Here is a 17,589-nt window from a genome sequence, read left to right on the forward strand (position 1 = left end):
CAATAAAAAAGGATCATAAGCATTAGAATTTGTATCAGATTTGGCTAAAAGGTTTCCTGGGTCACAGAAAAGTAAAAATGTCACAATTTGACATTTTAAATCACTCTTAAAAAAAAAAAAAAAAAAAAAAAAAACAACCTCTAAGGCCAGGAGTTTGGCCTAGTGGTAGTGTGCTTGCCTAGTGCTAGCCTTGAGCAAAAAGAAGCTCAAGGACAGTGCCCAAACCCTGAGTTCAAGCCCAGGACTGGGCAAAACAAAAGAATCATCAGATAACCTTTAAGACTGAGAAAATGAGTTCCCAACCTTAATACACTGCTAAAACTGCTAGAAGTAAACATAGGGGAAAAAAAACACTGTGAGATACAGGAAAAGCCAAAGATGTTCTATGCAGAACTCTACTAACTCAGGTGCTAATATCAAGAATTGATACACTAGAATTACATCAAATTTAGAAGTTTCAGTGACCAGGAGTAAAGAGACAGCCTACATCATGCAAAGAAATCTGTGCCAGTCATTCCTCTGGAAAGAATATCCAAAATACAGAAAGCACTCGAAAACATCAAAAGAACAAATAACTCAATGGGCCGCTAAACAGATAGTGCTCAGAAAAGAGGAATGAATGGCTAATAGATACATGAAAAATACTCAACATCCTTAGCATTCAGGAAGCTTCAAATCAAAATACGCTAAGATTCCATCTCACCCCAGTCAGAATGGCAATTGGCTGACAACAACAGCAACAAATGCTGACACAAATGGAATAGAACATTATACATTGTTGATAGGAATGTAAATTATTACAGCCAATATGGAAAGCAGTATGCAGATGCCTCAAACACCTAAAAATAGATTTGCCTATGAGCCAGCTGTAGCACTCCTGGGCATATACCAATTGAATCCGAGTCTGCACACAAGAGACAACTGTACAACCATGTTTACTTTGATATCAGCCAAGTTATAGAATCAGGCTAGTCACTCGACAACAGATAAAAAATAAAGAAATAATTATATATATATATATATATATATATTCAGCCATACAGAAGAATGAAACTCATTTGTAGAAAAATGGATGAAACTGGAAATTATCATTTTAAGCAAAAATAGCCAGATTCAGAAAGACAAATATCCATGTTTTCTCTTATATGTGGAACACAGGTCTAAAAAACATATGAGCAAACAAAGAGACATCAATATATGAAAGGGAGAATATACTACTTAGAAGACAGTCATCAGGAGAGTAACGTGGACCACAGAAGATGATGTAATCCTAGCTACCCTGGAGGCTGGGATCTGAGGCTTGAAATTTGAAACCAGTCCATGGGACTCTCACCTCCAATTGACAACTCAAAAAACAGAAGTGACACTGTGGCAGAGCCCTAGCATTGAGCACAAAGAGGCTCGGGGAGAGTGCCCAGGCTCTGAATTCAAACCTCATAGTCCAAAGAAAGGAAAGAAAGAAAGAAAGAAAGAAAGAAAGAAAGAAAGAAAGAAAGAAAGAAAGAAAGAAAGAAAGAAAGAGAAAGGAAGGAAGAAGAGAGAGAGAGAGAGAGGGTGGGGGGAGGAGAGGAGAGGAGACAGAGGAGAGGAGAGCAGAGGAGAACAGAGGAGAGCAGAGGAAAGGAGAGGAGAGGAGAAGTGCCTGTCTACAATCTTATACTAGCTCCTTGGAAGCCAGATCTGATCAAAGATCAAAGCTAGCTAAGCAGAAAAGTATAAGAGACTCCCTCTGCAAAATAACCAGCAAAGGGCCAGGAGTGTAACCTAGTTATACTCCTAGGAGTGCTTGCCTAGCATGCAAGAAGCCTTTGATTCGATTCCTTTGTACCACATACACAGAAAAAGCCTGGAAGTGGCACTGTGGCTCAAGTGGTAGAGTGCTAGCCTTGAGAAAGCCCAAGGACAGTGCCCAGGCCCTGAGGTTAAGCTCCAAGACTGGCAAAAAATAAAAATTAAGCTGTGCGCAGTGGCTCACACCTGTAATCTTAGCTACTGAGGAGGCTGAGATCTGAGGATCAAGGTTCAAAGCCAGCCCAGGGACAAAAGGACCTGAGACTCTTATCGCCAATTAACCTCTAGAAAATGGGAAGTGAGGCTTGGCTCAAGGGTAGGGTGGTAGCCTAGAGCTGAAAAGCTCAGGGACAGGACCCAGGCTGAGTTCAAGCCTCATGACCCACAATAAATAAATAAATTAAAATTAAAATAACCAGAAAATTCAAACACCACCTGAATTATACCCACACCTATAATTATACCCACTAAAGAGGCTGAAATATGAGGATCATGGTTCAAAGCCAGCCCAGACAAATCCAAGAGTCTCTTGCAGCCAATTAACAAGCAAAGAGCTGGAAGTAGATGTGTGGTTCAAGTAATAGAGTACCTTGAAGTAAAAAAGCTAAGGAAGAGTGTGAGATGTTGAGTTTAAGCCCCAATTCTGGCACGCACACACACACACACACACACACACACACACACACACACACACACACACAAGCTGAGTTAAAAGCATGGCTCAAAGGGTTAGATACCAGCAGATCAAGCAAGTCAAGCAAGCAATTAAGCCAAACAAGCATAAGGCCCTGAGTTTAAACCCTTGCATTATCAACAAAATAAAAATAAAATAAAATAAAATGTCTACAAGTTGCTAAATAAATAAATGATAGAGTTCTCATAGTGCCATATATCCACTCCTGAATTAACTACAATAACTATAGGATGGATGGACTCACATGAAGCTAATAACAGTGAGTGCTTCAAAACATAAAGACTGAGACCCACGGGCTAAAGATAGGAAGAAAATGTTTAACTGTGTGCCCCAAATCATGTTGGTTTTTTTTTTTTCAATTTTAAAGTTTGTGAAGGTATTACAAATTGAAAAATAAATAATATCAAAATTTATAGCCTATGATTTTCTTTATTCAAAATTCTACACAAGAACTGGGAATGTGGCTTAGTGTTGGAGTGCTTCCCTAGCATGCAGGAAGCCCAGGGTTGATTCCTCAGTACCACATACACAGAAAGAGACATAAGTGGTGCTGTGGCTCAAGTGTAGAGTGCTAGCCTCGAGCAAAAGAAGCTCAGGGACAGTTCCCAAGCCCTGAGTTCAAGCCCCAGGACTGCCAAAAGGAAAAGAAAAAAAAATGGATAAGAAAAGGAATTCTACAAAGGGCAAACAGAATTATGATGAAAAGAATTCTAGGAGTTGGGAGCCTGGCCTAGTGGTAGAGTGCTAGCCCTAGGTTCAATTCCTGGTTACCACATACACAGAAAAAACCAGAAGTGCTGATGTGGCTCAGGTAATAGAGAACTAGCCTGGAAAAAGCCCAAGGTCAGTGCCCAGACCCCCAGGCCCTGAGTTCAAGACCCAGGACTAGAAAAAAAAAAATCTCCTGGGTTTAATTCCCAGCAGCGTGTGACACACACACACACACAAATTGAGAAAACACAGTTTTTGTTAGCTTCTAAGTTTTCCCCAGGTTTTGCATAATTTAGTGTATTCGGAATGAATGATGAAAAATAAGACTTTTAACTGGGCATGGTGGCTCACGCCTGTAATCCTAGCTACTCAGGAGGCTGAGATCTGAGGAACACAGTTCAAAGCCAGCCTGGGCAGGAAAGCCCATGAAACTCTTATTTCCAAATAACCACCAGAGCACCAGAAGTAGAGCTGTGAGTAGTCTTGAACACAAAAGCCTTGAAACAGCACTTAGGCCCCAAGTTCAAGCCTAGGACCATCACAAAAAAAGGAAGGAAGGAATGGCCAGGAGTGTGGCCTAGTGTAGAGTGCTTGTCTAGCATGCATGAAGACCCAGGCTCAATTCCTTGGTATCACATAGATAGGAAAAAAACAAAAAACAGAAGAGGTGCTGTGGCTCAAGTGGCAGAGTGCTAGCTTTGAGAAAACCCAAAGACAGTGCTCAGGCCCTGAGCCCAACCCTAGGACTAGCAAAAAAAATAAAAAAGGCAGCCAGGCAGGCCGATATATTTTAGCGCCAATAGCTCCTATATTAATATAAATGCCTGTACTGTAATCTAATATTTCAAATTTACATTGTTAAATATATATATTTAATATATACCAACTTAATTCTCTATACCACATATCTGAGAAATATTCCAAATTAATAGCCTAGAGGAGGGAAATTTGTATCATTAGTTCTGACCTTCCAGTCCTGTCCCTGGTTTACTCTTTCCTCCTTTCACCCTGAACATAACAATTTCTTTGGTGAGAAATCTTGCACTTCTACATCACACCATGACAGCTAATTCTAACCAAGAAAGGGCTAATTCTAGCGCTCATGAGTGTTGGAGCACTTGCCTAAGTGAAATCTCACGGTGTAAATTGAACACTACCTCAGCTCCAGCTCTGGCCTCTCTGCCAGTCACATGCCAGAACCTCATCTTAGGAAGAGAGGTGGTAGGTGCAGTTTTTTATTTTCAGTAAATGGAATTAGCAATTCAAAGTTGTTGTTTTTTATGTTGTCATAGTACACATGAATTTAGGACACTGGAGAGGGGAACTCCTGTAACACTAAATCATAGATCTCATGCCCTTAACTGCTCAAAATATTAAAGCCACTTGAGCCCTATTTTTTCTCACAAGGGTGGGAGTGAGCCAAACACTAGTGGCTCATGCCTGTAAGCCCAGCTACTCAGGAGGCTGAGATTTAGAAATCAAGGTAAGAAACCAGCCGAAGCAGGAAAGTCTATGAGACTTTCATCGCCCATTCATCAGCAAAAAGCCAAAATTGTAGCTGTGACACACATAGCATAGCACCAGTCTTGAGCAAAACTAACTAAATAAAATTAATTACAAAAATTAAAATCACTGAATGGCCACCACACATTGACACGTTAGAATTTATAAACAACTACCATAGCAACCAGTCATTTTCTTAGCTCATACTTTTCTCCATACAAGAAAGTTGAAACCCACACAGATCTTTTCTCTGCATATACATACGTACATATATATATATATATATATAATATTAAATAAAAAATAAAGCAGGGGAAGAGGGGAGGGGGCTGGGAGTTTGGCCTAGTGGTAAGAGTGCTTGCCTAGCATGCAGGAAGACCCAAGTTTGATTCCTTGGTACCACATACGTAGAAAAGCCAGAAATGGTGCTGTGGCTCAAGAGGCAGAGCACTTGAGGAAAAAGCCCAAGGACAGCGCTCAGGGCTTGAGTTCAAGCCCCAGGCTGGGGGGCAGGGTAGGGGGCAGGGAAGAAAAAGAAAGAAAGAAAAGCTAAGCAGGAGTCAGTTACTAGAGGGGAGAGAAAAGGTGTTGAATTACAGGTCAGTTTCAGAACTCCCTCACTTGCAGGTGCAGAACTAAAAGTAGAGCCTTCTAATTTCTTTTCCTCATCTGCATCGCCACAATGGAGATAACATTCTTAAAACCGTGCACAAGCTGTTCCCACTTTTTTTTTCTAAAGATTAAACAAAGCGTGCAAAGCCCAATTCAATGATAAAATATTTCTTGTTGCAGCAACTAGATTTTTCTAAGTTCTAATATAAAAATCGAAGCTCATTTCAGACGTTTACCTGCTTCCTATCAGGGTTTCTACAGGCAGCCGTCATTTTGGTGGCACCCATGACAAACGGAGAGGCAGCGAGGCAGGGGATTTGAATTGAATTTACAGCTGACTCATAGGGAGTGTTTACAACAGTAGCGTTGCCACTGGATCCACCCATTGAACAGCCTTTCTTTCCACCAGTCCCTTTATTATGCAGTAACTTAGGGGAAGCTGGGAATGTGGAGGACTGGGAAGACTGAAACCCAAGGTTTCTGCTGTCTTCTGAGTACAAATTGATTTTGCTTCTATTTCTTCTTTCCTTCTTTTCTCCTCTTTCCTCCTTCTGGCCCTTCCTCCTTCTCTCCCTCCCTCTCTTTCCCACGACTTGATTTGTCTCAGAATGACCTCAAACTGTCACTGTGAATGGAATGCTGATTCGGAGGCACTAGCTAGAACGTTCTATAACTAAATAGTTCTGGTTGGGGAATTTGGCTGAAGACAAAAAAATGATCAACTTGGTAAAACATTTTAAAAATAGTTTTATTGTTAGCTGGGTGCCAGGGGCTCACACCCATAATCACAGCTACCCAGGAGGTTAACATCTGAGGATCACTGTTCAAAGCAAGCCCCGCTAGAAAAGTTCACTTTTCTCCAATTAACTTTCCATAGATCAGAAGTGGCACTATGGCTCAAGTGGTAGATCACCAGCCTTGAGCACAAAGAAGCCCAGGAGAGCCACCCAGGCCCTGCATTCAAGCCCCACAACATTATTTTAAAAGTAATGTACACATACATAGCAAAAAGCTGGAAGTGGTGCTGAGGCTCAAGTGGGAGAGCTCTAGCCTTGAGAAAGTCCAAGGACAGTGCTCAAGCCCTGAGCCCAAGCCCAGGACTGGCAAAAAATTAAAAAAATTTAAAAAATAAAAGTAATGTACAGGGGGCCAGGAGTTTGGCCTAGTGGTAGAGTGCCTGCCTAGCATGCACGAAGACCCAGGTTCGATTCCTCGTTATCACATACATAGAAGAAGCCAGAAGTGGTGCGGTGGCTCAGGGTGGAGCTCTAGCCTTGAGGAAAGTCCAAGGACAGTGCTCAGGCCCTGCACTCAAGCCCAGGACTGGCCAAAAAAAAAAAGTAATGTACAGGGCTGGGGATGTGGCCTAGTGGCAGAGTACTTGTCTAGCATGCATGAAACTCTGGGTTTAATTCCTCAGTACCACATAAACAGAAAAAGCTGGAAGTGGTGCTGTGGCACAAGTAGTAGAGTGCTAGCCTTGAGCAAAAGAAGCTCAGAGAGAATGCCCAGGCCCTCAGTTCAAGCCCCAGGACTGGTAGAAAAAAAAAAAAAGGTGATGATGTACAGAGGGATTACAGTTACAAAAGTCAATAAAAAGAGAATACCTTTCTTTTTGGACAAAATCACCCCTCACTTTTGCCCCTTTATTTTTTATTTTTATTTATTTATTTATTTGCTTGCTTGTTGTGGGGCTTGAATTCAGGGTCTGAGCACTGTCCTTGGGCTTTTCTCAAGGCTACCACTTGAGCCACATTTCCAGCATTTTCTATGTATGTGGTACTGAGGAATTGAACCCAGGTCTCCTTGCATGCTAGGCAAGCACTCTACCAGTAGGCTAAACTCCTGGCCCACCCCTTTATTTTTTTTAACTTTCCCCTTCCCCTCCCCTCTCTTTTGTTGTGGGGCTTGAATTTAGGGCCTAGGGTACTGGCTTAATTCTTTTGCTCAAGGCTAGTGCTCTACTACTTTGAGTCACAGCTCATTTCCCATTTTCTGGTCTTTAACTAGAGATAAGAATCTCACCAGCTGGGCAAGGTGTTTACCCACCTAATCCTAGCTACTCAGGAGGCAGAGAGCTGAGGATTGCAGTTCAAAGCCAGTAGGGACACTAAAGTCCCTGAGACTCTTATTTCCAATTACCACTAGAAAACCAGAAGTGGCGTTGTGGCTCAAGGGGTAGGGCAGTAGCCCTTGAGCTGAAGAGCTCAGGGACAGTACCCAAGCTCAGAGTTCAAGCCCCGTGACTGACCAAAAAAAAAAAAAAAAAAAGAGTCTCACAGACTTTCCTGCCTGAGCTGGCTTTGGACCAAAATCCTCAGATCTCAACCTCCTGGGTGAAATAAGCCAGACATAAAAGTAAAAACAATCTCCTGATGTGGAAGGAGTAGAAATAAAACCAAGCCATATATTACAAGACAGGCAAGTCCCCTTTATTGGGAAATCAACTAGAGTCAGCTAACTGGAAGTGAACGGAGCTAATAATTTCACAGGTTTTGCATGAGGCAGCCATTATTAGGCCTATATAAAAGCTAAAGAAGGGGCCTAGAGTTTGGCCTAATGGCAGAGTGCTTGTCTAGCATGCAGAAGACCTGGGTTCAATTCCTTGGTACCATATACATAGAAAAGCCAGAAGTGGTGCTGTGTGGCTCAAGTAGCAGAGCTCTAGACTTGAGGAAAAAGCCCAAGGACAGCACTCAGGTTCTGAGTTTAAGCCCCAGGACTGGCAAAGAACCCCCTTACCACTGGCTCATACCTGTAATCCCAACGACTCTGGAGGCTGAGATCTGGGGCAATTCCTCGCCAGCCAGGCTGTTGAGAGGTGAACAGGCTGCTCACTTAAACAAATGAATCAGCAGCCTTTGACTGCTTCCTTGGAAAGATGGAAGTTTGATAACTATCTTAGTCACAGGCACATTTTTCAAAGCTGCTCTGTGTGCAAGCAGCCTGGCCTTGAGCTTCTTAGGGGAGCAGTGATTGTGCCATTCAGAAGCCACAAAGTTACTTCTGTGGCCATCATCTTGCACAAACATCCCCACCTTGTGCTAGGACTGAAGGAGTTCGGTGCTTGAGCTACAAAACAATCGAAAGGGCAGTGTGAAGAAATACGTGTCCTCGCCAATGGGCAATAGGCCAACTTAACCTTTAACTACAATCTAGGACCTACCATTCCTCCAATAATTAACATGTCTGCCTGTGTGAGCTGAGGTTGAGGTAGATAGGAATAGAGAGATAGTGAGATGTTAAGCCTTTATCTCATTTGAATCATTCCTCAAGTATCTGTGGGTTCTAAGAATGTAGTAAAAGTGGTTTGTTTTGTTTTGTTTTGTTTTGGTTGGTCCTCCTGGGGCTTGAACTCAGGGCCTGAGCTCTTTTGCTGAAGGCTAACACTCTACCACTTTGAACCACAATTCCTCTTCTAGTCTTCTGATGGTTAATTGGAGATAATAGTCTCATGGACTTGCCTGCCTGGGATCGTTTGCATTGTGATCCTTGGATCTCAGCCTCCTGAACTAAACTCACAGAACTTACAGGCATGAGCCACCTGCAACTAGCTAAAACTGGCTGTGTGTGAATGTGCTAGTTCGAGGATTTGAAGTCCTTGAGATTTTTTTGCTCAAAGCTAGAACTCTGCCACTTGAGCCATAGCTCTACTTCCAGCTTTTTTGGTGGTTAATTGGAGATAAGGGTCTCACAGACTTTCCTGCCTAAGCTGCATTCAAACCATGATCCTCAGATGTCAAGTTTCCTGAGTGCCTAGGATAACAGGAATGAGCCCTTGGCACCTACTTAGGATTCTAGGATTCTTTTCACTAATAGTTATCCTTTTTTTTTTTCCCCATTGTGGAACCATCTTGAGTCCCACTAGTTTGAGCCTTGTCTAGTCCAAAGTGGCTTCAAGTCTTCAAACATTCCAGCCCTATGGCCTAATCCAGCATTTATGATAAAGATGATCACAGAAGACAGCAATGGAGGTAAATGAAAACACACGCCCTGCTTCTAATGGTTAATAAACTGAAGTCCAGAGTTTCCCTTTTGTCCTCTTGTAGTGTATGAACATTGTTGCTTGATCCCACGTCTATGAATCACCTAAGCTAGTCAAAGTAACAGGCACAGAAAATAGTCTAGAGGTTGCTAGGGTCTGGAGGAGGGGACTGAGGAGTTCTTGTTTAGTAGGCACTGCATTTCTGGTTGTGGTAATGAAAGGGCTTTGGTTCTAGGAAGTGATGATACTACTTATATAAGATTACACACCTAAACTTCTTGTTATACATAATTTTCCACCACTAATTAGAAAAAATGGTGGGAACGTAGCTAAGTGATAGAGGACTTGCCTAGCCTGCATATGAAGCCCCAAGTTTGATACCCAGCATGAAAGAAAGAGAGAGACATCGAGACAGAGTCACAGAAAAAGAAAGAACCAGAAAGAAGAAGCAAGGGAGGGAAGGAGGGAGGAAGAGCTACAGAAAGAGAGGAAGGAAAGAGAAAGAACACTTGCTGAGAATTTGGGTCACTTTGCAAAAGGAACAAATGGAAAAGGAATCTTTTTTTTCCTCCTTTTTTTTAGTCCTGGGTCTTGAACTCAGGACATGGGCACTATCCCTGAGCTTTTTCACTTAAGGTGAGTGCTCTAACACTTTGGGCCACAGTGCTCCTTCTGGTTTTCTAGTGATCAGTTGGAGAGAAGAGTCTCACTGATTTTTCCTTGCTGGATTGGCTTTGAACCTTGTATTCCAGCCCCCTAAGTAGCCAGTATTACAGGCTTGAGCCAGCAGCACCCAGGAATCCTAATTTGACTTAGGTGAAATATAAATACTAATGAAATATTAATACTAAAACAAATAAAATATAAAGACTATATACATACACTATAATACACTACAGATATACATGTATACTTAGTATATGACCTGTATAAATACTAAGTATAAATTTATACTAATGTGGGCCAGGAGTTTGGCCTAGTGGTTAAAGTGCTTGCCTAGCATGCATGAAGACCCGGGTTCAATTTCTCAGTACCACATATAGAAAAAAGCCGGAAGTGGTGCTGAGGCTCAAGTGGTAGAGCTCTAGCCTTGAGAAAGTCCAAGGACAGTGCTCAGGCCCTGAGCTCAAGCCCAGGACTGACAAAAAAAATATATACTAAGTATAAATACTTAATATATGATCTGGTCTGTGGAGAACACTGAAACCAGACAAGGAGTGTGGTAGAAGGTTGTTACAGCTGAAATAGATTCGTCAGGGAAGATTTCACAAAGACGATAGTGGAGATCTGACTCTATCCACAAAGAGGAGTCCAGGAAGAGAGAGTGACTACAAGGCTCTGAAGTAAAATCACGTTGCTGCACTCAAGGAAAATCAAGGAGATATGTTTGTGGTTATAATGGCACAAGATAGGCTAAGAATGTGGCCTAGTGGTAGTGTGCTTGCCTAACATGCATGAGCATGTTAGTACCACATACAAAGAAAAAGCTGGAAGTGGCACTGTGGCTCAAGTGGTAAAGTGCTAGCCTTGAACAAAAGAAGCTCAGGGACAGTACACAGGCTGGCAAAAAAAAATTGTTAACAGAGGTCTGAAAGAAAACAAAATCAGATTACACAGAGGACCCCACAGACTTCTTTATTTTTTATGCCTTTGTTTTTCCCTCTAAATGGCATGGATAAGCAGAGTGACAAGATTGGACTTAAAGTTAAAAGCATCAACTGGCTGCTAGGCAAGGACAGAAATCAGAGGCCAGCTGCAAGCTACTGTGAGATATCCCTTGGCCTAGTATGGGCAGAGCAAGCAGTGGGAAGCGATCAGATTTCCACAGATTATCTGCCAACATGATTTACCTTCTGACTGGCTGAAAAGAGAGGTCAAAGGTGAGTCTAAGGTTCATGGCCCTCGCAGCTAGAAGGATGGAACCGCTACTCCTAAGAGAGGAAGAGGGAGCAGGTACAAAAGCAGGCTCAAAGATGTAGGGGACTTCAGTGGGGTCTGTTGCCGGGGATCAGGAGACCTGCCTAATATTTGGATGGTAAGAGACCATCTTATTTTTCACAAAGTGATATTGGAGGCAGATCTTGGTGGATAAGAATTCCATTCTCAAAGGGGCCTATATGCATCTGATCATATAAAATAATAATAATTGAAAGAGACTCTAGGAAATGAAAACAAGGTTTTTGTTTTTTTTTTTAATTTGTTGCTTTATTTTTGTGTGGTTTGTTCATTTATCTGTCTTTGGGAGATTAAAGGGGGCGCAGAAATGGAGAGACAAAGGGGAATAGATGCAGCAATGGTATTCACTAGACACTATGCTGAAAATGAACTAAACAACTTGTGTGGGGGGGTTGATAGGGGAAAACTGGGAGAGAACAAGGGAAGGGGCGACATTGTTTAAAAAGAAATGCAGAGGTGGGAATGTGGCTTGGTGGTAGAGTGCTTGCCTAGCATGCATGAAGCCCTGGTTTCAATTTCTCAGTACTATATACACAGAAAAAGACGGAAGTGGCACTGTGGCTCAAATGACAGAGTACTATCCTTGACCAAAAGAAGCTTAAGGACAGTGCCCAGGCCCTGAGTTCAAGCAAGCAAGGAAGAAAACAACTGTGGTACCCACCTAAGGTGTCACATATATATGGCTTAACTTCGAAATGAACATGAATACAACATCCATAAAATCCTTGAAGCAGCTGGGCATCGGTGGCTCACACCTGTACTTCTAGCTAGTCAGGAGGCTGAGGTTTGAGGTTGGTGGTTCAAAGTCAGCCTAAGCACAAAAGTCCATGAGACTTTTTGAACCACCAGAAAACTGGAAGTTGTGCTCTGGCTCAAGTGGAAAAAAAAGTACTAATGTCTTGAGCTGAAGAACTCAGGGACAGTGTCTAGGCCCAGAATTCAAGCCCCACAACCGACGAAAAAGGAAAAAACAAAAATCCTTGAAGATGCCAATAATCCTAGCTACTGAAAAGGCTGCTATCTGAGGAATGCAGTTCAAAGCTAGCCTGGTCAGGAAAGTCTGTGAGTCTTATCTCCAGTAAACTACTCAGAAACACCTCGAAGTGGTGCTATGGCTCAAGTGGTATAGCGCTAGCCTGGAGCAAAAGAAGCTCAGGGACAGTGCCCAGATCCCCATTTCAATGACAATGATGATGATAACAAAGAAGAGGGGGAGGAGGAGGAGGAGGAGGAGGAGGAGGAGGAGGAGGAGGAGGAGGAGGAGGAGGAGGAGGAAATAATTAATGATAATAATAATAATAAATCCTGAAGTCCTATATTTATTTCCAGGTTTTAGGAACCCAGTACTTGGAATCGGGAAGTCACTGACTGACTCTAATGATTCTATCACTAATCGCTTCCTCTTTCTGAGGACTGACCCCTGCTCTTCCCTCCCGCATCTCTCTTCCCTTTTTCCTTTCCACACTATTCCCCAGCCAGCTGTTCCTGCCTCTCCACTACTGGACATAAAGCTTCTTCCAGATTTGCACCTCCATTTTTTTCTTCCCCTCCACTTTTTCATCCAGGAGGCAATAGCTGCACCTTTCTTCTGGGACTCTTAGAAGAAGAGGGGGTAGATCATTCATTCGTTCATTTCCCTTCATCTTTGTGCAGCTCTCAGGCCCACACTCCCTCTTCTGGTAGACAGTGGTTCTGCAAGCAAAACCAAGGACAGGTAAACTACGTTTATTTACTTATTTGTCTTTTTAATTAAAAAATAGGGGCCGGGAGTTTGGCCTAGTGGTAGAGTGCTTGCCTAGCATGCACAACGACCCGGGTTCGATTCCTTGGTACCACATACATAGAAAAAAAAAAAAGCTGGAAGTGGTGCTGAGGCTCAAGTGGTAGAACTCTGGCCTTGAGAAAGTCCAAGGACAGTGCTCAGGCCCTGAGCTCAAGCCCAGGACTGGCAAAAAAAAAAAAAAAAAAAAAAAAAAGTCTCACACTTTCCTGCTTAGTATGGCTTCCAACCAAGATCCTCAGATATCAGCTTCCTGAGTCCCTGGCTAGCCTGCCTGCATGCCTTCCTTCCTTCCTTCCTTCCTTCCTTCTTCCTTTCCTCCCTGCCGCCCTCCCTCCCTCTTCCTTATTCTCTTTCTTCCTTCCTTTTTATTTTTTTCTTTTATGGGTGGAGTGTTGGTCCTGGTGCTTGAAGTCAGGGACTGAGCTTTGAGCATATTTGCTCATGGGTAGTGCTCACCCCTTAAGGGGCCACAGTTTCTCTTCTGGCTTTTTTTGGTAGTTAATTGGATATTAGTCTCCTGGGCTTTCCTGCCTGGTCTGGCTTCAAACCACAATCCTCAGATCGCAATGTCCTGAGTAGATAGGGTTACAGGAATAAGCCACCAGAATTCATCAAGGCTGGGTCTGTATTTCCTTTCCTTTCTTTCTTTTCTTTTGGCGACACAAAGTCTCACTAGGTAGCCAAGGTTAGCCAATTTTGCCATGCTACTATCTCAGCCTCCCCTGTGTTGGACTGAAGGTGTGTGCCACCACTCCCAGTGTCAATAACTCCCTTTTTTTTTTTGTCATAGGGCTTGAACTCTGGGTCTGGGCACTGTCCCCGAGCTCTTTAGCTCAAAACCAGTGCTCTATCACTTTGAGCAACAGAGCCATTTCTGGTTTTCTGGTGGTTCATTGGAGATAAGAGTCTTGTGGACTTTACTGTCCGGGCTGGCTTTGAACCCAGATCCTCAGATTGCAGCCTCCTGAGTAGCTACGATTACAGGCTTGAGCCACCAGGCCCGAATAATACCTCCTATTCTTTTTTTTTTTTTTTGGTGCCAGTCCTAGGGCTTGAACTCAGGGCCTGAGAACTGTCCTTGGGCTTTTTCCTCAAGGCTAGCACTCTGCATTTGAGCCACAGCACTATTTCTGGCTTTTTCCCATGTATGTGGTGCCGAGGAATCAAACCTGGGTCTTCGTGCATGCTAGGCAAGCACTCTACCACTAGGCCAAACTCTCAGCCCTAATACCTCCTATTCTTCTGGAACAAAGCCCAGGTTTTTTTCCCTCTAGCTCCACTCCCTCTTCCTCCCCCACTTTCTTTCTATGTCTGGGGCTTGAATTCAAGGCTTGGGAACTAAGATCTTTTTTTTTTCTTTTTCTTTTTTATTATTGAGGTAATGTATAGAGAGGTTACAGTTACATTCACCAGATAGTAGGTGCACTACTTCTCACACATTGATATCCCTTCTTATGTTTTTGTCCCCATTTCCTTCCCCACCCCCTCCCAATCATCTTGTTTTCCTGCCTTCCCTTTCTTTTAATCTCATCCTATATGACCTTATGATCTAGGTTTTGAGCTATTGTAATCCTCCTCTAGGAGAGTCCTAGATGTGTACTAATTCTTACAAATAAGGGAAACCACTGAGCCTCTGTTCCTTTGGGTCTGGCTTACTTCACTTAATATGATTTTCCAAGTCTTTCCATTTCCTTACAAATGGGGTGATGTCATTCTTTCTGACAGCAGCATAGAATTCCATTGTGTGTAAATACCACATCTTGTTGATTCACTCATCAACTGAAGGGCATCTGGGTTGGTTCCATATCTTTGCTATGGTAAATAGTGCTGCAGTGAACATGGTTGTGCTAGTGGCTTTAGCATGTCCTTGTTTCTGGACTTTTAGGTAAATGCCGAGTGTTGGGAGCCAAGTGTGGGGTCAGGCTGACCCACAGATCTGCATCACTGAGTAAGATAACCATACAAAGAAATGAGATGTCATGGAAATAACTTGTACCGTGATAAATGACGCCATGCCTATGATCTTTGAGCTACAGTCAACTGTATTGTGAATTTCCCAGCCTTATTGCTTCTTGCTTGATTGATCTGAGACTTGATTGTTATTTTGTACCAAAGTAACCCCTGGTAGGTTTCTGCTTTTAGGAGAGTATATAAGACTGGAACTAGAAATAAATGGGCTGCAGTCTCAAGCTGCAGACCTCCCGACTCCATCTGTTTCTTGTCTTTTTCTTCTCATCCTCACCCCCTAAATCAGGAATCCTGCCTTGCTGCCAGCTGGCTCCGACAGCTGAGGAGTGAGATTGCTGGGTCATAGGGGAGCTCTATGTTTAGAGAACTAGGCTTTCTTTCCTTCCTTCTTTCTTTCTGTCTGTCTGTCTTTCTGTCTTTCTTTCTGAGATTAGAACTCTGTCTGACTCATTAGCTGGTGCTCTGCCAGCTGAGCTATGCCTATAACTATAAGAGTACCTCTTTTTCTTTTATTTCTTTTTCAGAACTTTTTTTTTTTTTTGGCAGTCCTGGGCTTGAAGTCAGGGTCTGAGCACTAGGCTTTCCTCAAGGCTACAGCTCTACCACTTGAGCCACAGTACTACTTCTGGCTTTTTTTATGCATGTAGTACTAAAGAATGGAACCTGGGTCTTCATGCATGCTAGGCAAGCACTCTACCACTAGGCCACACTCCCGGCCCTTCTTTTACTGGACTATTGGAAAAAAAAAAAAAAGGAAGAAGCTGGGCGCAGTGGCTCATGCTTGTAATCCTAGCTAGTAAGGAGGTTGAGGCCTAAGGACCGAGGTTCAAAGTCAACCTGGACACTAAAGTCTGTGAGAATCTTGTCTCCAATTGACAGAGCCCAGACCCAAAGTTTAAGCCCCCCAACCACAACTGACCCTCTCCCCAAAAAAGAAGATGTGAAGAGTGACTAAGTGTCTGATGTTACTTGCTCTATACCAAATATATTAACTTCATTTATCCTGGCTGCTGCATCAGAGTTTCTGGAGTCATTCTGTGTACCACACACTCAGATGATGGCTGCAATGACCATTTCAAATGCCATTCAGATGATTCCTTTAAACACAGACTCCCCAAGAGCTGGAGCAAAATGCCAGAATGACTCACAGATCTGCACTCTGAGGTTGTCTGCAGCAGACATAATTATACGTTTATGTTTGCAATGTTTCCTTGAAGAAGTTGGCATTGTTGTTGTCATGTGCTAAATTTTTATTACCAAAGAACTTGAGTGGCTTCATTTTTTTTTTTTTTTTTTGCCAGTCCTGGGCTTGAGCTCAAGGCCTGAGCACTGTCCTTGGACTTTCTCAAGGCTAGCGCTCTACCACTTGAGCCTCAGCACCACTTCCGGCTTTTTTCTATGTATGTGGTACTGAGGAATCGAACCTGGGTCTTTGTGCATGCTAGGCAAGCACTCTACCACTAGGCCAAACTCCCAGTCTGAGTCGCTTCATTTTTTAAGAGGAAGGCCGAGGGCTGGGAGTTTGGCCAAATGGTAAGAGTGCTTGCCTAGCATACATGAAGACCCGGGTTTGATTCCTCAGCACCCTATATACATAGAAAAAAAGCCAGAAGTGGTGCTGTGGCTCAAGTGGTAGAGTGAGAAAGCCCAAGGACAGTGCTCAGGCCCTAAGCTCAAGCCACAGGACTGGAAAAAAAAAAAAAAAGAGGCAGGCAGATATTATTAGTGTAATTTAACCAGTTGGTTCTCCTAGGATTTATGGAGTTTATCATAAATCATATTCGTGTGTGTATGTGTGTGTGTGCACAAGCCTGGGTTCTTGTCCTTGAGCTTTTGTGCTCCAGGCTAGTGGGCTATCACTCGAACCACAGCTCCACTTCCGGCTTTTTGGTGGTTCACTAGAGATAAGAGTTTCTGGGACTTTCCTTCTCTGGCTGGCTTGGAACCAAGACTCTCAGATCTCAGTGTCCTGAGTAGCTAGGAATACAGGTGCAAAACAACCAGCGCCAGGCTTGGAGACTCCTATCTACAATTAACCAGCCAAGAGCAGGAAGTGAAAATATGGTTCAAGTGGCAGCTCACCAGCTATGAGGAATAAAAGCCAACTGAGAGCTCAGATCCTGAGTGCAAGCTGTAGGAGTGACACAAAGCAGAGATAGAGCAGTAGCTCTTTTGACATTTAACACATAATGGGGCATTGAGTAACTACCTTCCCGGTGCTATGTGCTGGAGATTCAAAGGTGCACTTCCATTGTGGAACCTCACACTTCACTGGCACTGAGCAGTTACAAAGGTGGGAGTGGCTGGATCACTTGGATCAAGCCATGGCTCCCTCCCAGGCAAGGCATGCTCCTCACCAACTATTTCCGGAGGTAGAGCCTTGGAGAAGGGAAAGGGGGAGAGCTCCACACACAAAAATCATTTAACTTAAAACATTAATGGCTTAGTGGTCGAGTGTTTGCCTAGCAGGCATGAAGCCTTGGGTTCAATTTTCAGTAGTACTACGTAAACAGAAAAAGCCAGAGGTGGCACTGTGGCTCAACTGGTAGAGTGCTAGCCGTATGTTAAAAGAAAGCTCAGGGGCAG

General features: G+C 43.2%; 1 protein-coding gene across 1 annotated transcript in view; it reads right to left on the bottom strand.

Moving 5' to 3' along the window:
• The window catches only part of Evi5 (ecotropic viral integration site 5), a 131,776-nt gene extending 126,079 nt beyond the window's left edge, over positions 1 to 5,697 (bottom strand). The window contains exon 1 of the mRNA XM_090334201.1: positions 5,548 to 5,697. Within this exon, the coding sequence (XP_090190327.1) occupies positions 5,548 to 5,697 (150 nt within the window). The remainder of the gene's footprint in view (positions 1 to 5,547) is intronic.
• Positions 5,698 to 17,589: the final 11,892 nt, after the last annotated feature.

The sequence above is a fragment of the Megascapheus bottae genome, chromosome 6 (assembly GCF_031878675.1).
Source record: "Megascapheus bottae isolate mThoBot1 chromosome 6, mThoBot2.hap1, whole genome shotgun sequence".
Classification (NCBI taxonomy): Eukaryota; Metazoa; Chordata; class Mammalia; order Rodentia; family Geomyidae; genus Megascapheus; species Megascapheus bottae.